The sequence below is a fragment of the Tympanuchus pallidicinctus genome, unplaced genomic scaffold (assembly GCF_026119805.1).
Source record: "Tympanuchus pallidicinctus isolate F22 unplaced genomic scaffold, pur_lepc_1.0 scaffold4, whole genome shotgun sequence".
Taxonomy (NCBI): Eukaryota; Metazoa; Chordata; class Aves; order Galliformes; family Phasianidae; genus Tympanuchus; species Tympanuchus pallidicinctus.
In genome coordinates this window covers 47,394,421-47,422,206 of record NW_026294758.1, presented here as the reverse complement: position 1 = coordinate 47,422,206, position 27,786 = coordinate 47,394,421, and the positions used below count along the sequence as shown (strand labels likewise).

The following is a 27,786-nucleotide window of genomic DNA, read 5'->3' as shown; positions in this document are numbered from 1 at the left end:
GAAGAGAGAAGGCCTCAATGAAGCGAATGGATTGCTGAAGCCTCTGAAGGCTGTGCTCCATATGCCATGTGAAGAAGAAAAAGTACTGTACACCCTAATATCTTATACAACAGAACATGATACAGAAATCAGATGATAATGGGGAAGGCTAGGTCATCAATTTCACTCTGCCTTGTGCTTCCTCACAAAAAAGGCTGCTCCTGTAACCAGACTATTAATTCAGGGTTTTTCACAACAGATCAAATGCAATGAAGTAGTAAACTTCTTCCACAGAAACTTCCTCAATGGGTCTAAAGACAGCCAGAGGTGGAAGTACTGATTAAAAATGTATAATTTATTTCCACCAATCTCCCTGTTACAAGCATCAAAACCAACACTGATTGAGAAACTCTAAGTATCATATCTGTAACCGGAGAACAAAAATTTAAAGTATGCAATTTGCTCCATAAAGATAAAAACTTGATTTTCTTTTCACATATATTTTTTATGTATTTGGAAATTTAAAATATATCAGATAGATTCAGCTTTATAAAATTTACTTAAAATAGAGCTGTATTATTCAACATAAGGAACTTCACATTAGTTCTTACTCATTGATAGTTTTGCAGTCACAATCAAAATGTAAATATGTTACTGACAGACGCTGATTACCAATTATTGAGATCTTCCACAGTCAGTCCAAGATCTTTTTCCGCATGAAAATAAAATCATAAAAGTGCACACAATGCACAACTGTAGGAAAATCTATAAACCAGAGAATGAAGTAAGTGAAAACATTGGAGAATTCTTGCAAGTGGCATTCTCATGATCAGTAATTTAGAAAGATAAGGGCTGTTAGTTGCAGTCATCTAAAAATTCTGGTGGTGAAGTACAACTGTCCTAGAATCCAAGAAATATGGTGTTGCCAATGTTAGGAAGAGGGTTTGTACTAAATATACTAGACCTCAAGACTTTGGCTTGTCAGACATCTTCTGTCTGGACATATCTATGCTGGCCTAGACCTTTGTTCTAACTTAGCTGTAACATTTATAATCTGGGAAACGCTATGTAACCTATTTCAGTTTTATTTTAGCTTAGAAACTATTGTTATGCCAGCACTGATGCATTTCTCTAAATAATAGGCAGTAGCATAAAATAGCTGTTCTGTGTAGAATAAACAATCCATGACCGTAGAATCAAAATACAGCAAAGAACACTATGTGTATGAGATGACTGTATTCAGCAAATGTAAAACACATAATATCTGGTAAATTAAGATGCAAACCAGAAATGGAAACCGCAGAAGAATGACTGTCTTTCCTGTAGAAAACACATACAGAATTGCTGTGAGAGTATCTAGTATAAGTAGAAAAACTCCATCATTGATCATACCTCTCTAGGCATAGAACTGTGACAGTGATAACTTGCTATAATTTTTCCTTACATGGAAGCCATTGACGTGAGTACGCATAGGGTTAGTTTAATGGTAAGCATAACATCAGAGAAAAAGGAAAAGATGCTAACAAATACTGGAAAGATTCCAGGAACAGAACAATTTGAACTGTACTCATAATAACCCTTCTATCAGACAGATAAAAGACTTCAACTAGAGAAACAGTAAATTGTTGGTTTTGCATCAAAGGTGTGTTTGGTCCACATTAGCTATACAAATCATAGTACCATAAATTAGTGAATAATGTGAGGAATAAAGGCTACAGTTTCAACAGCATCAATTCTTAGGCAGTCTCAACAACTAAACTCTCTTTGTTACACAAGAATTAGTAGAAAAAATATCAATTTTGAGACTAATCACATTACGTACATTATTAAACACTACAGTTTAAGTAAGAAAAAGTTCTTGTCTAGATCAGGGGCCTTGCTTGGCTTCTTAATACAGGCGCAACCACAGTATTTTTTATCCATATCTACTCAGACAAACCTGCACATATTAATGCAACAACAATTCATTTTAGCTTCAAGGTAAAGTGACGTGCATGACAAGCAAATGTGTTATTAACCATAAACAACTGTAGATAACATCAAATATTCTCAAGTATGTGATAAGCTTCACAGTACAACCCCTGCAACATCATTATCCCCACAAATACAATAAAACCAAATAACATTAAGTGAAACCCAACAAACTTCCTTCCATTAGAATAAAGAATCAGGTAACTGATTCAGGCATTCTTTCTAAATATTTAAAGTGCATCCTTTGTTGCTACTGTATATGGGTTCATGCTAGTTTATATGTACTTTATTTTGTAACAAAGGGAAACTCATCAGACATACTGGAACTTTTATTCCAGTAAAACTGTACACTTAATTAATGTTTTCACCTTAACTATGAGTTGCAGATCATGAGTTTCATCATGAGATCATGAGATCATGAGAGTAGATTATGCAATATATCCTTTGTCTGATTTGAGTTACAATTCAGATTTTGATTTAGCATAGTCATAAAATAAATCAAATATATAATCATAGAAAAACAACCCAAAAGACAAAGTAGTGATCACTCCTGTCAATCACATAATCTACAAACCTAACTGTTTGCTTAAAGTGCAACAGACATTTCAGAGTAGGAGTATGTTGACAAATTGGCTTTAACATAGTTATATGAATTTGTCAGAATCCAAAAAGCTTATTGTTCACACATTTCAGTAGGATGGATAGAAAAAGATGTACTGCAGTCTAAACACTTGCCTAAATATTTTTAGCATGAGAGGTTGGCCTCTGTGTTTTCTGTCACAGCAGAACTCAACACAGCTGTGTCAGCTTTGTTTAGGGATGTTGTGAGATTTTCAGAAGTTTTAAAATGTCAATCCCACATTGATGTAGCTCTAAACAAACAAATTCAGTGGCAAAACAAGAAAAAAGTACATATTTTTTAAACCATGTAACTTAGGTAATCATAAAAACGGCAAATAGAAAACCAATTCTCTATTCTGTTAAGGAAGTTAGCCAGTGGTAACCCAGAACCCTGTTCCTTCATAACATTTTGTGCATAAGTTCAGTAACTTCCATTTACAGAAGTAACATTTGCCATTCTTAATCTGAAGTATGGAATTATAAAGGAAAATTAATTTCACAAGACAGCCTTTACGAATTCTGAGTAAAAACAAAGATCAGTTACATTCTCAATGGAAAAATAAATCTCCAGAAAGGTTAATGTTCCTAAAAATTTTGAAAAATAAATTTTATCATTGGTAAATTCTCCTTTTATATGAGGAAAAGACAATCTGGATTAGGCTCACTTGTTAAGTGATCACTAGCTAAGTGCTATATCCCATTAACGGGTTCTACAGAAACTAACAAATATTTTCACATACAGAAACACAAAAAAAACATGGATTACTGTAGATTTATTCTAACAGTAACAAGTAATATTGGTTCTCTTTTTATTAAGGACTGTAAGCAGTCACGTAGTACCCAACTCATATTGCGAGAAGTGAGCTTGCTAACAGCTCACATGAGAACTTACAAGTGCTAAATGACAAGAGAAGCTTGCATGTACTAGTTGCAAATGGAAAGCTACAGACTACACACAGAACAACAAATGCTGACAACCCCTATGTGCTATATCTGGGACAAGCTGGAGACCATGGACTACTTCAAATCCAGAACTGGATATTCTAGAAGTTTGAACTCTTCTGTTTAAACAGGGACAACAATGTAGAGGATTCATTCTTTATAAAAATTCTTATGAAGGACCATAATTACTTCATCCTCTGAGGGTTTATTAATTTCAGGGGAAGATGCTTACTGAGGCAATGACACTCAGCATAACATAAAAGGGTCCACCATATAATATTCATAATTAGTTTTCAAATTACCCTTTGTCATCGAGGAAAGAGGAAATGTCGGCATCAATTCTTTTTTCAGAAAAATTTTCCACATTAAATATTAACTTAATGAAAGCTTGCTAGTATTGGAAAATATTTATCTTTAATTCATGGAAAACAAATGGTAACACTTTCAGATACATGACAATCATCACTTAAAAATAATTCACTCATTAAAGAAGTATAAGCTACGTTATAGAATCAAGTTCCTATTTCTATTTTTGAAGCACAGTTTAGAGAAGAAATGGTTAGCAGCTGTATCAGAAGCATCAATATAAATGTAAAGCCTCCTGTATGCAAACAGTATGTTAGCGCTGTTTATCCATTCATAGTTTGTAAGACTTATTTTTCTCAGCCACCCACTCATCTTGTATTTTTCTTAGATATGTGTTTCAATGACTTAGGTGGGAGGAGACCTTAAAGATCATCCAGTTCTAACTCCCTTGACATGAGCAGGTTTGCCACCCACCAGATCAGGCTGCCCAGGTCCCATTCAATCTGGCCTTAAACACCTAAAGGGATGGGACATCTATAGCTTCTTTGGGTAACCTGTTCCAATCTCTCACCATTCACTGGGTGAAAAATTTCTTCTTAACAACTGATCTTTATCTTTCCTCTTTAAAACCATTCCTCCTTATTCTATCACTGTCACAATGTGTAAAAAGTCAGATTCTGATTATCATCTCTTAAGAACTGGAAGGCAGCAATGAGATCTTCCCTGAGCCTCCTTTATGCTAAACAAGCCCATTTCCTTCAACTTTCCTTCCGAGGAGAGGATCTCCAGCCCTCTGATCATCCTCATGGGCCTCATCTGGACCATTAAAACACCTCCACATCATTTCTGTGTTGGAGGCCCCAGGGCTGAGTGCAGTACTCCAGATGGGCAGAGAAGAGGGAGACAATGACCTCCCTCATCCTGCTGGCCTCCCCTCTTTCAGTGCAACCCAGGATAAAATTAACCTTCTGGGCTTCAAGCACACACTGTTGACTCATGTTGTACTGCTTCAAGCCAGGGATGAAATTAGAAGACCTCCAATGGTCCCACAGATTATTCATTCTATGTATCTGAACTTGAATGTTGGTGAAAATAACTTGATGGTGGAAAAGCATGCTTAGGTGAAAAGGAAACATACAGTAATAGCCAGAAAAAAAGGCTTAAGAATCAGCAAAAAAAATAGTTTACCCTCCTTCCTCTGCCTCTCCTATTCCTCTGGAAAAAAATATTGTTATTGTTTTATTAAATAAAGGGATTAAATTACATTATTGCTTCTGCTAATAAAAATCCAGCCATTGCAGGATTTTATGTATTTACCACTAGAACTGCACCCAAGAAGACAGAAAGCCTATGGGAAGAGATCTTTTTTTTACAAAGATGGTAATGCTATAATAAAGTTAATAGCAAAACTTACTCATAGACCTAAAAGGTGCTTCTTCAAGCAGCACCATGCTGGATAGGTAATTTCATTTAAGACCGACTAAAACACAACACTTATATCTTAATAAACTGAATTTAGCTTTCAAATAATGATAATTTTGACTCAATCATTTTTCTTTCCAGCTTAAAATACAGGTGTTGAAAGAATCTCACTGACAATATATATTTAACTTTACATTTTAGTAAACATTCAAATGCTAATATTTGCCAACTTACATAGCTCCATTAGTGTAGACTGTGTCGCTTCCTTCCACATACTGAACCTGGGTTGGGTAGACATGCTGTACTTGCTGTACAGTTTGCACTTGCTGCACCTGAAAACAAGAGCATCATAAAATAAATATACTGTGATAAAAGGAAGGAACAAAGCCTCAGTGAATTTCCTGGCTTCTAAACAATATGGGACGTCACTGTTCTCAAAATTACTAAAGCTGGTGACATAGTAATAATGCAGAAGAATATTGTTTTTACAGAATAGTTATATTTTAAATCTAGTAAGAAAAAACATTGAAAATGTACGTTCATGCAACACGCATACTTCACTGCTAAAGACAGAACTAACTAAAAAACATAAAAGGATAAAATGAAGCATAATTATGCTTTGCAACAAGGAATTACATTTACTAAAAAGTATCCTTTGTCCACACATATGCTTTTCCTTATTCCATTTAAATCTGAACAATACAAATTTTAATATACAGCTTAACGTGCAAAAACACACAGCTATGGTGTGCTGCACTAAATTCAGAAATAAAGGTTTAGATCAAAACATTTTCGCATCTGTTTAATTGGAGTTAAATTACAGTGGTAAAAGGCTTTTTCGATTAATGTTTTGACTTAAAGGTATGCCAATGAATCAAAAACCTCATTCTGAGTAACTCTTCTTCCAGAATATCAGCAGCTACAACACATTCCAAGGTAAGCTGTTTCTAATGTTAATGAGATAAACAAAAAGAAGTAATAAGATATTATTATTTTCATCTATATTGCTAAGATAGCATGTCTGCCTTGTTAAAACATATCATTGGACAATTCCTTGGACTCATATGCTATGTAAAGCAGCTTCAGGTTATGCATATTTCCTATCCAGTCTTAATTTTTTGTCTTCTGCTATAGCAGAGATTAAGAAATCCATATTTTACATGAGCTGTTGTTGAGATAAGCTGTATTTTAGCTCAGGTGCAGTCCAGAATCTAAAGAAAGTAAAATGACTGAAAGACTTCATACACGAGCAAACCTTGCAGTAGGAACTGAATAAAGCAAGAGACAGTGTGCATGTTTATGCAATAGATTTAGTGTAAACTAAATGACTGCTGATTTTCTCAGATGTTTTGCTAGGTAGCATCTTCTTCATGACCCAGTTGCTCCTGAGAATTGCAATAATCAGACGTATTTGAGTCTCAAACATTTGATGGATCATTTCCCAAAGCTCATTAAGAATATCTTCATTTTAATATCTTAACTCCACAATAATCTAAAGAGTTTTAAAATAATCATAAATTTCATAGCCTATTATAGTATTGACTCAGATTGTGAAAGGAAAATCTAAATTTTCACAGGAAGTTTTTCCTAGTTCAGTATTAAAATACGAATTCAGAAAATTAACAGTGTTTTGAAACCAACTTTACCAGCATGATAGAAATGTTGACACACTGTATGATACTTAAATTATCTATTTGCAGTTACAGCTTTCTGATTTGTCACATAAATCATTATATAATTACATAATTACATAATTGGCATATATATAAACATGAAATACAAATTCTCCACTTCAAAAAGAGAGCTGTAAGAATATTTCTAAATACTAAGGCAAAATGTTTATGTGCTTCACTGCGAAACATACGTGCCACAGATCACAGTGGTTTCAAAGCCTAACTCTAAAAGTATCTCTAGTTCTACAATAGCCTGTAATTAATGGAAGAGTGATCAGGGCACTGAACTGATCTTCCTAACCCATATATGGAGAAAATATCTTTAAGCAGGCTTTGTTCATAGAGCCAGTAATTTGTAACCTGTTATGTAATGGATTTGTTCCATTTTCTGTCCCAGTAGTAAAGCTGGGGAAACGTGAAATTATGCTATTATTAAAATGTTTCCATTCAACCTCTCCCAAAAAGCACTTCACTGCCTGCTCGTATGCACTGAAAGTGGCTTACTCCCTATGAAAAAAAACAACACAACACTACTGTGTTCTATTAATAAAAGGAATTTATTTCCTCCCCATAACCTGCATACTTCATGTCAGCAAATGCAGGCCATATTCCCATTCTGTACAACCTATTATACTCTTGTTATAAGAATGTAATACTCTTGGATGCTTCAGTTTCTCTGAAACTCAGTACTGCTCAAGCTGATTGACTCTGATGCCAAAGGAAGCTTTAGTGACCACACTGTTTTGCAGAGTATATACCTATGACTTTCTCTACCTTTTTAAAGTTTTAAAATACTTTTCCTGACAAGGAACAACAAGTAAGTCACCTTTAGAATAAATTTGTGTATGGAAGTTCTATGGAGCTGAAAATCGTTGTTATACAATAACTTAAATTCCATTTTTATTTCCTATTTTACTTCATTTTGGGAAAAAATGTTTCCAGGAAAGTTAAATTAATTTAACTGCCTTTGGATTATTATTATTTTTTCTTTCATCTTTGAGGAGGGAAGAAATCAAGTGCATACATATATATTTGTATATATATATACGCATATATTCTCCATGGGTATAAAAGTATTTTAGAAGAATTGACCTAGGGGGAAACAAAACATCACAGAAAAAAAAAAACATCACTGTTAATAAAAACTGCAATAATTAAATAAATAAAAAAATAATTCTATTTATCATTTTTCTTGCACATTTTATTAAGTGCAGAAAACAAGAATGACAGAGCGATTCAAAACAATGAAAGAGTTGTGAAATATTTATTACCAAGTATCATACGCAACTTTAATAATTGTATGTTCTTGGGGTAGACTAGTGATCTACTCATGGGAATTGATGTTACTGTCCAGCTTGAGAAGAGAATATTAACTGCCTGACATAGGAAATAATGGGTTAAATAAGGTCAAACAGCAGACCTTTCATTCCCCTTGCTTCAGTGATTCTAGCCTCAAATGACTGGAATGGGATTAGAAGTGAGCAGCTGAAATGGTCCAAGAGAACAAAAAAAAAGAAAAAAAAAAAGAAAACTTATTACAATATGTACGTGCAATTATAATCACTAGTTGCAGAAAAATAAATTATATTCTTAACTGTGAATTCTGAAAGGAACAAATGAGTGACTATGTAATATCCACATTTGACAACAAATTTGACAAGAATTTGACAACAAATGAAAGTGAACAAAAGCATACTGAAATGCAGAAAATACTTTTAAGAGTAAAGGAAATTCAAGAGAGAATTTTGATGAAGTGCAGATGTTCAAAGCACTAGCAAACAAAGAGTAGAAAATCAGAGTGAAACATGTGAAGAATTTTAAACCTCATTTTAAAGAGACCATATTCACAGTGCCTGTGCAAATACTTACATATGCATTATTTTCTATCCTTAGCTATAAAAATAATTTTTGTACTCTCATTGGTCTGGAATTCTTTTGGCAAACAAAGTATAAATAGCATATGCTGTAATATTCTAAGCACATTCATAGGTATGTAATGCTTACTGTGAGCCTATGATTATGGTTCTCTTATGCTGAGCATGATTTTGCTTGAAGACTAATTTTGATTAGCACAAGTCTGCATCTCCAGTTTAATGAAACAATTACTTCATGAGGTGATGGCCACAGTGAATGTTGACTACAATAACTGCTTTGTTCAAATTTAGATGTGAAGTGCGTGTTGAAAAAGCAGTGATATGTTAATGAAAAATCCCCATATTTGAGGAAGCAAACTGAGAAAATTCCTCCAACTATTAAGACAATTCAATTACACTCGCAACAGTTTGGTCTTCTCTTGATGCTGTTTGCTTGCATGTATACATTTTTGTCCTGTCACCAATCTCCTCCATCATACTTCAACAGTGACTGTTTCTGTGCTGCACAAAACCAACTACCACCACTGCAGTATTGAGTAAAATCTAATCTGGGATTTTCAGTAACTGAATTTATATTTTTTTCTGTTTTGGAGTTCCATAGTAGAGTTTTATGAGATCCATATTTGTACTAGCTATGTGAAAATCAGGGATTTGTTTTAGTTGAAAATATCAGGAGGTACTCTTTTGCTCAAAAGACATGAGGCTTAAATACAGCTGTAGAGGGGAAATGCTCTTATTCCATCCTTATGCAGTTGCCTCTTATTCTGAGCCAAAATTTTATATTTGCTAAAACAGCACAGATATATATAGCATTATTTGAAGAGCGGTGTCCTCAGGAGTCAGTACCAATTCCCTTTATTAAATTCATCAATGACATCGACAGGGGGATTGACTGTACCTTCAGCAAGTTTGCAGATGATACCAAACTGTGTGGTGTGGTTGACATGTCTGACAGATGGGATGCCATCCAGACCTAGATAGGCTTTAGCAGTGGGCCCCGGTGAAGCTCATGAGGTTCAACATTGTGCAGGGTCTTGCACCTGGGTTGCAGCAACTCCCACTATCAGTACAAGCTGGGGGATGTAAGGATGGGCCACAGCCCCACCAAAAAGGGCCTGGGGGCACTGGTGAATGGCAAGCTGGACACCAGCCAGCAATGTGCCCTCACACCCCAGAAAGCCAAATGTGTCTTGAGCTACACTAAAAGAAGCATGGCCAGCAGGGCAAGGGAGGTGATCCTTTATCTCTATTCTGTGCTGGTGAGATCACACCTGGAGATCTGCATCCAGGTGTGGAATTACCAGTCCATGAGCGACAAAGACCTGTTGGAACACACCCAGAAGAGGGCCACCAAAATGATTCAAAGGATGGAACCCCTCCGCTATGAGGACAGGGCTGAGAGAGCTGGGGCTGTTCAGCCTGGAGAAGGCTCCAGGTAGACTTGGTAATAGCCCTTCAGTATCTATGGGGAGCAACAAGAAAGAGGAGGACAGATTCTTTTGCAAGGTCTGTTGTGATAAGACAAAGAGAAATGGTTTCAACCTGAAAAAGGGTTAGGTTAGGATAGAAGGTTAGAAGAAAAAGGGTTAGGTTGGATAGAAGAAAACAGTTTTTTATGATACAAGGCGTGAGGTATGACAATGTGTAAAGATCTGCAGTGAATCAAGCCTAGAGATGCATTTTTTACATTTATATTGCACTTGCTTGGAACTGAGAATTAAAGAAGAAATCATACAAGAAGCAGTATCATAAATATATTATGTAAAGACATAAGTGTAAATATTCAGTAATATAAATTTAATTTCTGTGAGTTACTCCATGAAGTATACAATAATCTACTGCCAGAATCACATGGAGTATTACTAGTGCTTTTTGGATGCATTAGCATAAAGAACAGACTCAGAAAACAGCTTGCCTTCCTAGGTAGCTATTTTAATTTCAGCAAAATAAAATCATTAAAGCGGAGCAAAACAGTTCATTTAGCAGCCTACAATATCATGTTCTACACTACTGAAGAACTACCCCTCCTGATTTTTTTTCAATCTTCTCAAAGCTCACAGCCACCTACCTGTTGCTGAACTGGTACTTGCTGTACTACCTGCGTGGGCACTGCTGCCTGGCCAGCCACAGATGTCTGTAAAGTCACAGTTGAACCTGTATCCGACCCAGCTTCTGATGTCTGCATCGTGATCTCTGAGTAAAATTAAAAGCAAAATTGTAAGATTAGTGCATCTATTTATTTTATTATTTTGGCACTTATTATAGCACAGCAACTTGGGGGTTTTGTTACCCTATTTGGACCATAAAATCAGCTAGTATCAACTTTGGTGTTCGCTAAAAGGCTTTTTTCATACTAGCATACTGCAAATGCTAGTTTTTTTAATCTTAGTATTATCTTACATTCTTTTATTTACATACATAGAAACATCTCACTTAGGTATCTGAATTTTGTCACTTTGGGGACAACTCAGCAGTAAGCATTGTCTTCCCCACACTTGTAGATAACCGGTCAACATTCAAATCTTTTCCTTTTCTATCTTCCTAAATTTTATTAAAAAGTCTATATGAAATTCAAAGCTAAACCCACAGACTACAGAATGAAGGGATATAATCTGGAAAGACTCTAAAAAGCATGTAAAGAGTCACAGCGAAAAAGAACTCAAATAACCTTCCGTAGAAAGCATTACATCAACCTGTGTAGTTGTAACTATGAGAAGAAGGAACTCATTGCCAACAAAACCATACAGAAGTAGGTAAGTAGTAGAAAAGCAGCAAGAATTTTGACATTGACATTTGAAAAGGAACAACTGGAATCTGGATTCAACATAAAAAAGTTAAGAGAGACAAAGAAAATGCCCTAAAAAAAAAACATTATCAAAAAGACAACTGAGGAAGACTTTTGCTCTACAGGGAATATACAGGGAACCACAGGATTTCTCAATTTTGCGTGGCAGAAGTAGCAATACAATGGACTGGAAGGCAAATCAACATTAAATGAAAATTAGGAAGTAGATTAAAAAAATAATAATAACTGCAGTGCGTTATTAATCAGTATAAATAAGAACCAGATGAGGCAGTTACTTCATTGCCTAATACTTTCAAAACAGAAGCCTGTGTACTTCTGTGAAGGATTACAGTGAACACAATAGTAGTCTCTAACCTAAATGCTATCCAAAAATCTGACTTGTCTTAATCCCTATTCATCTATATTAGTACCAGCATATTTTGTCAAATTGAGGACCAGTATCACTAAAGATCAGTAGTATTATAATCCACACTAAAATAAGTTCCTATGAAAAGTCTGCAAATATTCAGAATACCAATATGATTTTTTTTCGCTTAACTGTATAAGTACAGATGGGTAGCTGGGAAGAAAGTATCATTTAATCTCCTCCAAACAAAGAACGCCCGCCAAAAAAAAAAAGAAGACCTACAATATTTTCTGAAACAAAGCCATTACTGAAAATGTAATGACTCGCGGGCATACTAATTTATAGGAGGAAGAACTTGTTATTGCACAACTACACCTAAAAAGCTCATTAGAAACTTCAATATTCTCCTTGCTTGACTACTGAACCAGCTGCAATAACAGACCTTCCTTTCAAGGCTGTGTTCCAAAGTAGTTTAACCTGATTTAAAGCCAGGTTTCTGCAGTCCCTCCTCCTGACTGTGCATGCAAATTAATTTGCGCAGGAAATAGGCATATAAATTTGGCATGGGTAAGGGACAAGCTGAGATAGGACCTTGCCAGCTGAGAACAACACTGGCTTAAACTTTGTGACCCATGTCTATAGTACATCGGAGATTGTACTGCTTTTGAAATATTCTGACTGAAAACTAACGATCAAACTTGTCTTAAGCAAATCAATAAGCTCTCAAAGTCATTATGATGCCTGACCTCTATACTTCTTTACAGCACACCTGGCAAAAGTTAAATGCAGAAAGAAACCAGACTTCACAGATGACTACTGAAATGTTAAAAGTCCTAATTAAATAAGAGCTTAAAATTCTGATTAAAAATGGGTGTCCCCAGGATAAATGCATTTACTGTGAAAGAGCAAATTCCATTCCTTTTTTTGTGCACATTTATAGAAAATGCAACATAAAATCCAAAATGGAATTATTTAATTTGAAGAACAACATCACAATTCACATATCAGTCTATTTTAACTGAACAATATTAACAAGAACAGTCAACTTCCAGTAATACAGACCAGGAAAAAAATTCTGTTTTCCCATGCAATCATTTTTTAAAGTGACTTGTAGGTGCACAAAACTAAATTTCTCCACATTGTAAATAAACTGAGTTAGAGAGTTAGAAAACTATTTTTGCAAATAAAGGCAAAAAGGGAATTTATATTTTTTTATAAATATGCTTACAATTATCTATGGAAATAACTTATATGGCACTGATCTTCATATCTTTTGAAGAGAGTCACAGCACAGCACAATGGGATAGTGAGTGTTTTTGGGGGTTAAAAAACAAAAAAATTGTCGTAACAACATTCCCAATTGAATGAGCATTTTAGCTTTAACATTTTGCTGAACTTTTACTTATACAATGTAACCATTTTCTAAATTGAACAATTCAAGTTTTTCTCAGTTCTTGCTCAGCATCAAGCCACTGCAAATAAGATAAAAAACTGGGTGAGTTGGAAATTTTTACAAGAAAAGCAATGAAACTGGCTGTTACAGGAAACCATGAGTTTCAGGTTGCATTTAATCCCCTTGCAGATGATCTTCCAAATCCTAAAGCCAAAGATTTTTGTAAAGAAATATTCTTACTACATAGAAAGCAAAGTGACTATTAGCAAAAACTTTTTTTTTTTTTTTTTGTATTGAAATTATTTAGAAAAAAAGTACTATTTTGCCTCTCCATTAGGAAGAAAAAGTGAACAATCAAAAAGCACTAAAATGCATTATTTCCTACCATCCTTTAGCTTTACTTGTAATTACATGCTGTTTTCCCAGTTAGAGTGTACAAACATGTCAATCACTGAAAGGGAGGAAGAGTGCTGACTATAGCTAGATATCATTTTGACTGGAAGAATCTGTTCCATATTGCCACATCTACGTTAGTTACCATGCCACATCTCAGACACAGTACTTGATCACTACAACTGTAATTCAAGATTCTTGAAATATCAGATTGGAGTTCTTCAATCTAAGAGTGAATATCATACATTCCTGTCTTTGCAGCACTTGTCAGGGAGAGTGTCTAGTTGACATTAGTGCAGAAAAAGATAACAGCTTTGTGACAAGAACAGAGGATACCCAGATTGTAAGTCAGTCATCAGTTACTGTGGAGAAGCAGTGAGACGGGAGATCACAAGTGTCAGTGCTAGATGACAGTCTGTTGTTAGGTACTGAAGGATGCTGAAGGATCCTGGAGTAGTCAAGAATCAGGTACTTTGAACCCAGTTCTATAAGTGGCAGTGTCCACATAATAATACATAAGACATTAAAGGGACACATGAGAGTAAATCCAGAGCTTTGTGGGAGAGAACTCCAACAGAGAACTGAAAGATACCTCTGGGAATCCCATGGCCTGTCCTCGGACAACAGTACAGCCAGCATTGCTACACTGACCTGACAAACTTCAAATTTTGTCATCTCATCAATCTGTACTTGTCACTGGTAAGGGTGCAGCTCAAGCACTGTGTTCAGTTTTGAAGACTGAAGTACAAGAAAGACATTGAGGTCCTGGAGCATATCCAAAGAAGGGCAGTGAAGTTGGTAAAGGGTCTGGAGCACAAGTCTTACTAGGAACAGCTGAGAGAACTGGGATTGTTTAGTCTAGAGAAGAGGAGGCTCAGGGGAGACCTTACTGCCCTCTACAACTACCTGAAAGGAGGTGGTACTGAGATGGGGGTTTGCCTCTTCTTCCACCTAACTAGCCATAGGAGAAGGGGTAATGGCCTCAAGTTGAGCCAGGGGTGGTGATCATAGTGCACTGGTGACTGAATTCATTTAATCTTCGCATCTGGCTGCCAGTTTGGTGCCAGCAATGCATTTAAGCATTAAGCCTATACAGTGTGATGTGCTGCTCTACCTCAGAGTCACTGTACACTTCTACAGGGGGATGAAAAGGTGTGAAAGACAAAACTGTTTCTCTTTTCTGTCTCAAAGCTTACTTTGTAAGGCCCTTCTGGTGATAAGAGTCTAACTGACTCTTTCAGATTATCTATAGGGGGGTGAGTGATTGGGTATCACTGTGCCACAGTACTTCTGATTATAAAGATAAGCAGAAGTGGGGCAGCCTTTTTCGGGGTTGCGGCTTGAAGGATCTGACCAGTGCAAAAGGCGATAATGCTTGTGCATGGCAATGAAGGCACCCGCTCCCTGCTGGCTTATCTGTTTGGCCAGGTCTGTCACACTAACAGAGAGTAACTGAGTAACTGAGAAATGGGGGATAAAAGGCTATCACTAAACTAAGGACTTTGGAGAAGAACTGGCAAAGAGGGGAGAAACCTGTTCAGAAGAGATCCCCCAGGGCCTGCCTGCTGCAAAGCTTCTTGGCTCTCTCCCATCCCCCACGGTGACTGAATGAGTTCCTGAGATCCACAAATGACTACAAACCAAGCTGGACTCACGATGGTGACTATCTTCTCTCTCTCTTGCTCTCTGCAAAAACTCCTTGTTCTTATCTCCTTTCTATTGCCCATCTTCCCTTCCCCATATCCTTCAGCAATTAGGATTTGTAATAAACTGGTCTAGCTAACATATGACCTGTTGTGTCTTAATCTCGCCGTCGGGTATACATATATTAAAAGAACCTCCTCTCTTTCCTTTAAATTGGAGTGAGACAAAAAGATTGAGCACAGCCCCACCAAAAAGGGCTTGGAAGCACTGGTGGATGGCAAGCTGGACAGTAGCCAGTAGTGTGCCCTCACACCCCAGAAAGCCAAATGTATCCTGAGCTACACTAAAAGAAGTGTGGCCAGCAGCGCAAGGGTAGTGATCCTGCACCTCTACTCTGCACTAGAGAGATCACACCTGGAGACCTGCATCCAGGTATGGAATCATCAGTCCATGAGAGACAAAGACCTGTTGGAACAAACCCAGAAGAGGGCCACAAAAATGATTCAAGGGATGGCACCCCTCCGCTATGAGGACAGGCTGAGAGAGCTAGGCAGCCTGGAGAAGACTCTAGGGAGACCTGATAACAGCCTTTCAGTATCTGAAGAGGAGCTACAGGAAAGAAGAGGACAGACTTTCACAGAGTCTGCTGAGATAGGACAAGGAGAAGTGGTTTCAAACTGAAAAAGGGGAGATATAGTTTGAGTAGAATTTTCCTGAAAAAGTCTCCTACAAGTGAGGGTGGTGAGGCACTGTAACAGATTGCCCAGAGATATGGTGGGAGCCCTGTCCTTGGAGATGTTCAAGACCAGGCTCGACAAGGCTCTGAGCAACCTGATCTAGCTGCAGGTGTCCCTGTTCATCTGGGGGATTTAGACGACATGACCTTTAAGGCTTCCTTCCAACTCAAATAATTCTATGATTCTATGACTAATAATCTGATAGCTTAATTGGTAGCTCTATAGACTGATTTATCAGAAGGTAGGCCAGGATGGCTACTGCATGGCTGGGGAATATAAACTTTGCTGTCAGTTTTTCTTAAGCAAAAATATACCTAACGACTTAATATTTATTTATTGAAACATATTTTTTTCATCTTTCCGCTCTAAGTCTTTATCCTAAATGCAGTTCTTCACAGTGGCACATTATACATCACAGACTTACTCTTGCAGATACCTCACAGAAAGCATGCAAGTAAACTTTTATTGTCTTCCTATTCACTATTAGTTTTTCTAACATTATGTTCCTGAGTCAGCCAACATATTTGTTTTACATTGCATCAGTGTTCCTTGAACAGATTTTGATTATCTAGATCATGTCTCTGCATTTCTCACTTCTGCTACATATAAGCAACAGGACTGTATATTTCATCAGAAAAGATACCATCTTAGCCTAATGGCAGTCAGGTGTATCACAAGTAACAGATGCTTGTTTGATAAAGATTCTTTTCATTCTGTCTAATTAAGGAGTTGGGCACACCCACCTGTTAATGATCTTGCTTTGTATAGCTAGAGCCTGCTGTATCACATGTATGGAAGCTACAAAGGGCACATTTTGAAAGAAAGCTAATTAACCCCTCCAAGTGGGAAAAATATACTGCCCAAGCCCAGCTGCTGAATGTGAGATTAGTAGTTCTTCAGTCTAGCAGACAGAATACAAGCAAAGCTCTTTAAAGCAAAACTCTTCTGTAAAATTTCATGTTGTCTGTTAAGTTCCCTAGCAATTTCTTTATACACAGACTCAATGGGTCCTCACTCTGTTTTTTAGACTTGAAATATCTAGACTGAATGGTTAAGGAGTCTAACTCTTATCAATTACTAATCAAACAAGATTGTTAAAATGTGTCATATTAATGATTACTGTTTATTTTGCCGCTGGACTATTTTAAGCTGAACTTATTTACTTTTTTTTAACTGCTAGAGTTTTCAAAAGTTTTGATCAGCTACATATGCTTTATTGTCTACACAAAATAATTCATCAAGGCAGAAAATAGAAATGTGTTATTTACTTTTAAGTGTGTAGGAAATTTCTTTTTTCTTCTCTTGAAGGCTAAATTAAATGAACCAGAAGGTAAAGTGAACAAGATCTTGTAATAACATGCAGTAACAATATGTTTCTAAGGGTCAGAATAAAAAGCTAATCTTCACATAATAAGAATTTATAATGATGAGTCGTCAGTACACTTATGAAGAATTTCTGGCTATACAGTGTGTTTTCACATCACAGTAAAGGAAAGCTTCTTAGAACATTAACTTTCAACAGGTAATCCAGAACACTTGTTTCTTGGCCAATAGTATATATTGAAACAAGTATTAATAATACCCTAGAGTTTCAGGTAAGCATTCCTTTTTAATATTTGTGTAAATAAATTTTATGAATAACAGTCTTCAAACAAGAAATGCTGAATGAATACAAGGAGCCAACTGTACTTATTAGCAGTAAAGAAGGAAGTTTATACACGCCATTCACAGTGACAAAGGGTAATATTATAAGTACTTGTAGAATATTAACATATTTCCCTGTTTTAACACCAGTTTCTTACTAAATACATATTACTTGCTTGCCTTAAGATTATTACACCAAAGCAAGCAGATGAACAGTGCTGCTATAAGGATGGGTTACTAATACTTCAGTTAACAACATGGATTTCATTAATCTTTTAATCTTTTTAAGGATCTATGGGATGAGCAGTGATTAACTGAATGGCACAGAATAAAGTATATAAAGTGATACTGTGTGTTCACATATAATTTACATTAGCATAATGCTACAATAGCAGCATGATAGCAAGAGGAAACACAGATATACACAGCTGGAAGGGACCAATGGAAGTGGTTACTGTTGCCAACTCCAAAAACACAATAATAAAAATGAAAAAAAATGTTAGGACAATCATATTACTGAGCATCTAAGAGAAATACTAATCAAAGATTGCCATTATGAAATTCCATATTTCCAGAAAGTCACAGAGAACAAGCACATTGACACTCAAGCTGAATGAATGTCATAATCCTTTCATTTTCATCAACCTACTAATTTTATCTGCAAACATCTCAAAATTGCATTTGCCCTTGGTAGGCAATACATCAATATTACACATCCAGCCTACAAATCAATACACACGAACAACAAGATTACCTTCACAAACAACAGAACAAACTTTTGAAGAGATGTTCTACTGAAACGATATTAGCAAGTACAACAGTTACAGAAAACAAATCTAGCAACTCATCAATTACTTTAATTCTATTACCAGACACTAATTTTTCAACCAGAGATTCTGTAAGTGGAAAAGTCCAGGTGATGTTCTCCATGATCCTGCCAACAATGTGAAAAAGTATGAGGAGTAGGGTGCTGATACCATGTGTCAACAGTAGGTTATAGAACTGGTGCTGACAACAGGACACTGGGTTCTATGACAATTGGACTCCAAAGATCATTGTCTGCTTACTAGAGATAGCATCCATTTCATTAAGTGGGGCTAAAACCATTTTTGCCATCAGGAAAGCTCACTTTATAATGAGGGATTTAAACCAGGAGCAGCTGGGCTGTGGGTCCAGTTACCAGCAGTTTTGTAAGGGGATAGTGGACAGAACAAAGGGCCTGGGGTGAGATGAATGAAAGGCAACATGTAATCTACAAAAAAGGGCTTAAGTGGTGCGACCCTTAGTATTTACATATAAACTAGTCCTACAAGTCATCAGTATAGATAAACCACCTACACCCCTTCTGGGCTAGGCTGCTTCTCTGAAGTGGTTGTACACAAAGGCACAGAGCATGAGAAACAGTGAACAGAAGCTAGACATCTGTGTGCATTTCCAGGGCCATCATCAGTATTGCGAAGTATACAGAATTCTTTGTATGGTGCTTCTTTTTCAGTTCTTGCATTTCTCAAAGGACATAGTCACTGCTTTAGTTAAAAAATTGCAATTGGATATTTTTGTTAAGAGTAATAGCTCCTGAAAAAAGTGTTGAAAACAAAAACTGGTAATTCTAGGCTAAGTATTCAGCATGACTGCTTTAGTATCAGATAGAATTCCTAGCTTGATCCAAGATCCTGTTCTGATGCACCAACGATACTGTCAAATTAATTATAAAGTCTATCACTACTTCTTCATAGTTTCGAAAATGCTTAACAAAATGTATGTTGGAAAGTGAACATAACCTAATACTTCAAGCAGTGGTAACCACTACTCCAGGCACTTTGCCTAGCAGCTAATGCTTTCTGAGAAAGAGCATAAGTGCAGTGCAACACCTGGAAAAAAACAAAACAAAAAAAAAACCAACAAAAAAAATTATCTCAATTGTGCACTGCAAATATGGTACTGAAAGTAAATTCAGATTTAACTTCCAAGGTCAGTTCTGTTATTTTTTCTAATCAGATACTGTATTGCAGTTCTTTTGTCTAAAGCGTGCATATGAAAACCAACATTAACAAAAGAGAAGAAAACAACATATAAAAATAGAAGTGTTGTTTGTTTTCACAGAATAATAGAATCATTAAGGTTGGAAAAGATCACTAAAATCATCTAGACCAACTGTTAACCCATCACCACCGTGCCCAATAAACCATGTCCATCAGAGCCACATCTTCATGATTCTTGAGCACCTCCAGGGACAGTGACTCCACCAGTTCCCTGGGCTGCCTGTTACAATGCACCACTTTTTCTGAGAAGTAATGTTTCCTAATATCTAATCTGAACTGCTCCTGGCTCTTGAGGCCATTACCCCTTCTCCTATGGCTAGTTAGGTGGAAGAAGAGGCAAACCCCCATCTCAGTACCACCTCCTTTCAGGTAGTTGTAGAGGGCAGTAAGGTCTCCCCTGAGCCTCCTCTTCTCTAGACTAAACAATCCCAGTTCTCTCAGCTGTTCCTAGTAAGACTTGTGCTCCAGACCCTTTACCAACTTCACTGCCCTTCTTTGGATATGCTCCAGGACCTCAATGTCTTTCTTGTACTTCAGTCTTCAAAACTGAACACAGTGCTTGAGCTGCACCCTTACCAGTGACAAGTTCAGAGGGACAATCACTTCCTTGATCCTGTTGGATACTCTATTTGTGACGCAAAGATCCTGCTGGCCTTCTGGGCCCCCTGGACATACTGCAGGCTCATGTTCAGACTGGTGTCAACTAAAACTCCCAGATCCTTTTTCTCCACACAGCTCTCCAGCCACTCTGCCTTTAGTGATGCATGGGGTCGTGACTGAAGTGCAGGACCTGGCACTTGCTTTTTCTGAACTTCATACAATTGATCTCAACCTACTGATTCAGCCTACCCAGACCTCTCTGTAGAGCTTTCTTACCTTCCAGCATATCAACACTTCCTCCCATCCTTGTGTCATCGCAAAACTTACTGAGGGTGGATTCAATCCTCTCGTCCAGATCAACAATGACGATACTAAAGTAGAGTGACCTCAATATTGACCTCTGGGGAACACCTTTTCTTTCATCACTCAATAGATCAAAATATCAAATGAAAAGTTGAAGTATTATAGTCACCAGAGGCAGCCACTTAGATTAACAGAGTAAGCAGTATTTACAGGAAATTGTTTCTCTTCTCTATGCATTATGTCCATGCTACACATTTTTTTGGTATACATTTGTGATGCTTCCTGCGTTATTTTCACGAAAGGATTAAAGCTGGAAGGGACTTCTGGAGGCCTCCCAGTCCAAGCGTCAAGCAGGGGCACCTACAGCAGGTTGACTAGGAGCACGCCCAGATGCCTTCTGAACATTTCCACAGAGGGGACTCCACAGTCTGTCCAATGCTCAGTCACCCACACAGCACAGAAGTGCTTCCTACTGTTCACACTGAGCACTCTGTGTTCCAGTTAGTTCCCACTCTTGTCTTTGCCTCTTGACCTGTCACTGGACACCACTGAAAAGATTCAGATAAGCTTCAGGCCGTACATAAATAACCTGTGATACACTGTGACTGTTATTAAATAAACTGCCATTACTATTATTGATTACTTATTTTGTGATTACCCCTACAGGCCACCTAACACTTTGGGATTAAGTTATTAAAATAGTAATAATCTATGATAATTTCCAAATGCTCCACTTAGCCATTTCTTCAGTACGAAACACCTCACATCCCTGGATTATTACCCTGATTACTTTATTAACTTTCTTCTTTTCCTTGCCAACTCAGAATGTGGATAGTAAATCGCTGGATAGTAAAGAGAGGTTAGGGGGATTAAATAACAATTAAAGCCATAAGAGCTCTTCATGAGTATTTTTAAGAGCATTCAATAGGCAAAAATATTAGAAGACTCCCTTTAAATTTAGGAATATGTACAAAATTAAACAGCTGAAAGCAAAACAAACCATCATGCTACTGCTACTCTACGTCAAATTAGAGAGCACCAGTTCTAATAATAAATTTTACGTATAATGGGAAAAGAAAAGGAATAGGGGCACCTTTACCTTAGTTCTGAACTACACAAAGATTGCTTCAAAGTCTATACATCATAAGAACATATTCCAAATGGCTAATGCTTTGTTTAAATTTTTGAGAAGTCAAAGTAGTTGGAAACATTAGAGCTGATGTTACAGGCTCAAACACACCTCAAAAGATTTTCAAGCAGACAGCACTGATCTTGTTTTTTTTTTATTTTATAATTCAAATCCATTCAATATTTAATTGAAGTGCTTGGAATATAATTACGTACATAACTATGTGATGTCACCTTTGTATAAAATATCTTGAAAGTAATTGAAATGCATATTTCATCTTTACCGTATTAGTTGAAAAAACTGCACTACAGTAAATATAAATTTTATATACTAAAAAATAGGTGTTTTAGTAATTAGCAGCAGCCGACAAAACTATGACAGCCTACTAAGTCTGTGACAGCTATGTCAAATAACTGCATTTAAAGAAAAAAAAGTAGGACACATCATGACAGTACTGTTCCAGCTTTTGGAGACTTTGGAGACTTTATGTCCAGTGATTAATCTCCATTTCTATCAATCTTTCCCCCCCCCCCCCCCCCGACTTCCCAGGATATAGAGTACTGCTCTGAAATTTATGAATCTTAGTTAAAAACACAGTTTTTTTATATTGTACTATTTATAAGGTTATTACAAGGAAAATTCTATGTAATCTATGCAAACTATTCCAGGTTGAATATATTGGATAAAATCTCGCTCATTTCCCCCAGTTTGGGAGACAATGTATGTCTAGCAGGACAGCAAATGAGTTACTGATTACCTTATGGAAACACAGCAACATAAAGAAGCTTAGGTTGGAAGAAAACAATGATTATCTTGTCCCAGACTCCTGCCATGGGCAAGGTTGCCACCCACAAGATCAGGCTGCCCAGGTTCCCATCCGGCCTGGCCTTGAACAGCTTCTCAGGGCAATCTTTTGCAACACCTCACCTTCCATGAAGTGAAAAATTTCACCTTGATAGCCAATCTAAATCTCTCCTCATTTAGTTTAAAACCGTTCTCTCTCATTCTATCACTATCTACTCATGTAAAAAGTTCATTTCCCTCCTGCTTATAAGATCTCTTTAAACACAGGAGGGCTGCAATAGCTCTCTTGGAAGGCTCCTTTGAGCTTTCTCTTCTTCAGGCTGAACAAGCCAAGCTCTTGTAAGATACTACTCTGTAAGTTATTATTCTGTTAACTTCTGTGTCTCAAAGCTTGCTGGGGACACAGATGGACTTGTTCAAGTCCAGACAAGTCCCGAGCAAGGCTTGTGAAATCCTTTGTCTGGGGGAATGCAGATGGACAAGGCCAGGGGCAACGAGAGCGAGATGAGCTGCAGCTAAATAGCTCCTTTGTGTGGACCCATCTCCGGATGATGGCCATCTCAGGGGGTACTCAATGACTCTTGCTCGAGGCCCATCCTTGTCACGTAGGCAGGAGAACAAGGAGGATAAAAGAGGAACTGAAAACCACGAGGATGGTTTTCTGACAACAGATTCCTCAAGAAGAATGGAGGTTTCTGACAACAGATTCCTCATGAAGAACGGCGGGGTTTTCTGACAACAGATTCCTCAAGAAGAATGGAGGTTTCTGACAACAGATTCCTCATGAAGAACGGCAGGTTTCTGACAACAGATTCCTCATGAAGAAGAACAGAGAGAGAGGAAATCCTGAAGATAGAGGGATTCCTGAAGATTGAGGTGATTCCTGCATACTGTTGAACTCTCCTGAGCCTGCTGCCTGACCGCTGTTGCTACTTCAAGAATTGGCTCCTCGACTTCCTTCGACTTCGCCTTCCTCGTCTACCTGCCTGCTGCCCAGTGCCGGCCACGCTGCTGCTCCCCGTCTTCTGCTGCGTTCTGCCCGGGACCTTCAAACACCGTGCAACGGGACCGCTGCTGGATCCTGCTGGTGACTCTCCCCGCTTTACGCAATTCCTGCTTCTTTTCCATCTTTTCTATCGCACTCCTTCCCTTCCCCGTCTCCCTGATTAGGTCTTAGTAATAAACTGGATGGAACAACATATGAACCGTTGTTTCTTAATCTCACACCGGGTATACAGATATTAAAGAACCACATCTCCCTCCTATAAATTGGAGCGAGACATTTTTTAATGGCGTAGTCGTTGCAGGATACCCGCTGTGAGAGTGTTGTCCTTCCAGATATAGTTTGAAACTTTTTTCTTCTGTGTGTACCTCCTGGAGTTGCAAGGAGCGATAGTTTTGAAAATTTAGACGTGAGTCCTTCTCCAGGAAGACCGCTCCATATTCTGAAACTTTACCTTTCATGTGTGTACCTCTCGGGGACGTATTTTGACTATTTGCATTTTGATTAATACGTGTGTGCCTCCTCGGGAAGACTTCTCTGGTTATTTGGTGACTGAAGTGCGAAACTTGAAGTGTTAACTTAAACGTGTGTGCCTCTCCAAGAAATTTTATTTACTCCATTGAAACCAAGAAAGTGTTGCTTTAGCGTCACATTTTTTGTGCTCCTCCAAAGAAAGGGAGGAGTGATTGGATCATTTGCATTTGTTTAGGTGTGGTGTATCTCCCTGGGAGGAGCGGTAAGGAGTAACTGAGCTTTTGAATACGTGTACCTCCTCCTCCCTTAGTGTAGATCTTTCATTGTATTAGGAAATAAGTGACAGTATTGCCAGTATGAAAAGTGAAGATGTGTTATTTGACCTTTTAGAAAAGCATGGTGCTCGTCCCTCTTTGTCAGGGGTGGACTGGGCACGCCAAAATTGGCATAATTTGCAGAGCGTTTCGGACCGCATTAGTGTCTTACAGAATGAGGCTCGTTCACGAGCTGGAAAAGGAAAGTCGTTTATTTGTGCTGTTCTCGGGGCTGCTTTAAAAGCTGCCGTGGAGTTCCGAAATGAAAAGCATTCGGCAGAACTCCAAACCATAGAAGCACTACAGAAATCGGTTAGAGTTACACAAGAATTGGTAAAAACTCTGCAGTATCAAATAGTTAATCTCGAGGAACAACTAGAAAGAGAGAAAAATAATTCGGCCTTGTTGCAGATGGCTTTCAAGGAACTGTTAACTAGTAAAGATACTAGCGATACTGTCACCCATAGGTTGCCTCAAGAAAAAACCTTTCCTCAGGAGGAACTACAAGAAATAAAGGAAAGACTAGACAAATTAGAAACCCCAATAGCCCCATTGCGTCCCTTGATAAAAACAGAATATACCTTCGATAACAGTGAGGATCTAGATCCTCAAATGAATGTTAAGGAAATTCCGTTCTCGGCCACCGAACTAGCAAAACTCAAAAAGGACTTTAGCCGCTCTCCAAAGGAATCAGAAACAGAATATGTATGGAGGGTGAGTCTCACTGGTGGCGACCAGATTCGGTTAACAGAAAAGGAAGCAGAAGGTTATTGGGGACCAGGAGTATTTTTAACTACTGGTAACAATCGTGCTCCCTGGTCATTAACGCAAAGGGCTGCCTATTGGGCAGGTGGTCTCAACCCTTTAGAAAGGGGAGATCCTCTTGCCATTACTGGAACTACTGACCAATTAGTAGAAAGCGTTCAAAAGGCTGCTTGTCTCCAACTGATGTATGATAGAAAGCTGCAGCCGCATCATGAATCGCCCATGATGATGCCTGTTGATCCTGAGAGAATGACCCCTTTAATTAGAGGGCTTCCTGAATCACTGAAACCCATAGGCATACAATTACAAGCAAGGATACAAGCTATGTCACAGGGAGAAAGAACCCGGGCAGTGTTAGAAGAAACTGTAACCCCCAACCTTCTGCAGTCAGGATGCAAAGTATGGACCTGGGGGGAGGTAGCCCAAGAGTTAATTAATTATGGAAGAAAATATGGGCCGGTGGTTTCTTTTCCCAGTAAATCAGAGCCAAGAAGTGTAAGGCTTGCAGCAGCCAGTCTTGCCCCCAGGCCACCTAGCCCAAAGCTCAGTGGGTCTGGAAGGGTCTCATTGCCAGTAAAAGCCGGTAGGCGGAATATCTTTCATAAACGTAATGGACTTTGGACTCTGGGCTGGAAAAAGGGTATTCCACGAAGTTTGATGGATGGATTGACAACAGATAGGTTAGAGAAATTAGTTAAATGGTGGCCAGAACAAAAGTTCGAGAATCTTGAGGAAAGCAAAACCCCAGGTCCTAGGGCCTCTCTCAGGGAGCCTGAATGGTTATCCAAGCCATTAGAAAACTGATGTCTCCGCCCCTCCCAAGTGAGCGGGGTGGGGGCGGTGAAGGGTGGATGTATTAGAAAGCTCACAACAAAGGGGAAACACTTATCGCCTGGACCAGCCTGTGTCAATTGGCGCGGCTAACCTGAGGCTTGTTTCCCTAATCTTAACATGATACCTTAACAAATATCCTTGGAAGGCCAAGGACACCGCGAAAAAAGGAATATAAAATTAACACTTGCTGGATTGTTCCCTCATTTGTTAACCATATTAACAAAGCCCTCCCCCCAAAAAAAGGGCAAGTCGATGTCTCGTTTTATTTTTTCAGAATACTCCTATGGACCTTGACTGAACACAGAAAGGACTCTAATGTTTTGTGACAGAAATATTGAAAATGTGATCATGTTAGGATACTGAATATACCTCTTGATTACATTTCGTATTTTTACTGTGTTTTGTGTTGTTGTGGGTAGTAATGTTGTATCTCTATTTGTTATATTTATTTGTTATCGGTTATTGCCAAATGTATGGTTGTCTCTTTTCTACTTTTTATTCATCATGTAACATTCGTGTCACCACTCCCGAGGTGTCACTGAGTGGTGTCTGTGGCAAATTGATATTGTGTGCTGTTGCAACTCTTATGTTTGTTAATTGTATGGTTCCGTGTTTTATAAGATGTGTTGTATCACCTATGTAGATTGTAACCTCCTCTATTGATGGGGAAGTCGAGCACATCAGGGCCCACCCTGATGAATCTCTTGTAATGATTGTATGAAACTTTTGATTCCCTACCCCCTGCTCCCCCGCTCCTTTACCCCTATGCTTGCTATCTTTTTCTTTCACCATCATGGGTCATCTGTGTCCCATTTTAAAGCAACCTTTGAGTCACGGGGTGGTGTAAGATACTACTCTGTAAGTTATTATTCTGTTAACTTCTGTGTCTCAAAGCTTGCTGGGGACACAGATGGACTTGTTCAAGTCCAGACAAGTCCCGAGCAAGGCTTGAGAAATCCTTTGTCTGGGGGAATGCAGATGGACAAGGCCAGGGGCAACGAGAGCGAGATGAGCTGCAGCTAAATAGCTGTGAAGTGCTCCTTTGTGTGGACCTATCTCCGGATGATGGCCATCTCAGGGGGTACTCAATGACTCTTGCTCGAGGCCCATCCTTGTCACGTAGGCAGGAGAACAAGGAGGATAAAAGAGGAACTGAAAACCACGAGGATGGTTTTCTGACAACAGATTCCTCAAGAAGAATGGAGGTTTCTGACAACAGATTCCTCATGAAGAACGGCAGGTTTCTGACAACAGATTCCTCATGAAGAAGAACAGAGAGAGAGGAAATCCTGAAGATAGAGGGATTCCTGAAGATTGAGGTGATTCCTGCATACTGTTGAACTCTCCTGAGCCTGCTGCCTGACCGCTGTTGCTACTTCAAGAATTGGCTCCTCGACTTCCTTCGACTTCGCCTTCCTCGTCTACCTGCCTGCTGCCCAGTGCCGGCCACGCTGCTGCTCCCCGTCTTCTGCTGCGTTCTGCCCGGGACCTTCAAACACCGTGCAACGGGACCACTGCTGGATCCTGCTGGTGACTATCCCCGCTTTACGCAACTCCTGCTTCTTTTCCATCTTTTCTATCGCACTCCTTCCCTTCCCCGTCTCCCTGATTAGGTCTTAGTAATAAACTGGATGGAACAACATATGAACCGTTGTTTCTTAATCTCACAGCGGGTATACAGATATTAAAGAACCTCATCTCCCTCCTATAAATTGGAGCGAGACAGCTCTGCAAGCCTGTCTTCATAGGAAAGGTGCTCCAGCCCTT

General features: G+C 38.3%; 1 protein-coding gene across 5 annotated transcripts in view; it reads right to left on the bottom strand.

Moving 5' to 3' along the window:
- The window catches only part of RFX3 (regulatory factor X3), a 124,671-nt gene that overhangs the window by 47,929 nt on the left and 48,956 nt on the right, over positions 1 to 27,786 (bottom strand). For all 5 annotated transcript variants that reach the window (XM_052700939.1, XM_052700938.1, XM_052700936.1 and 2 more), the window contains 2 exons: positions 10,857 to 10,981; positions 5,476 to 5,573 (listed from right to left, as the gene is read on the bottom strand). In XM_052700939.1, the coding sequence (XP_052556899.1) occupies positions 5,476 to 5,573; positions 10,857 to 10,973 (215 nt within the window). In that variant the 5' untranslated portion in view covers positions 10,974 to 10,981. The remainder of the gene's footprint in view (positions 1 to 5,475; positions 5,574 to 10,856; positions 10,982 to 27,786) is intronic.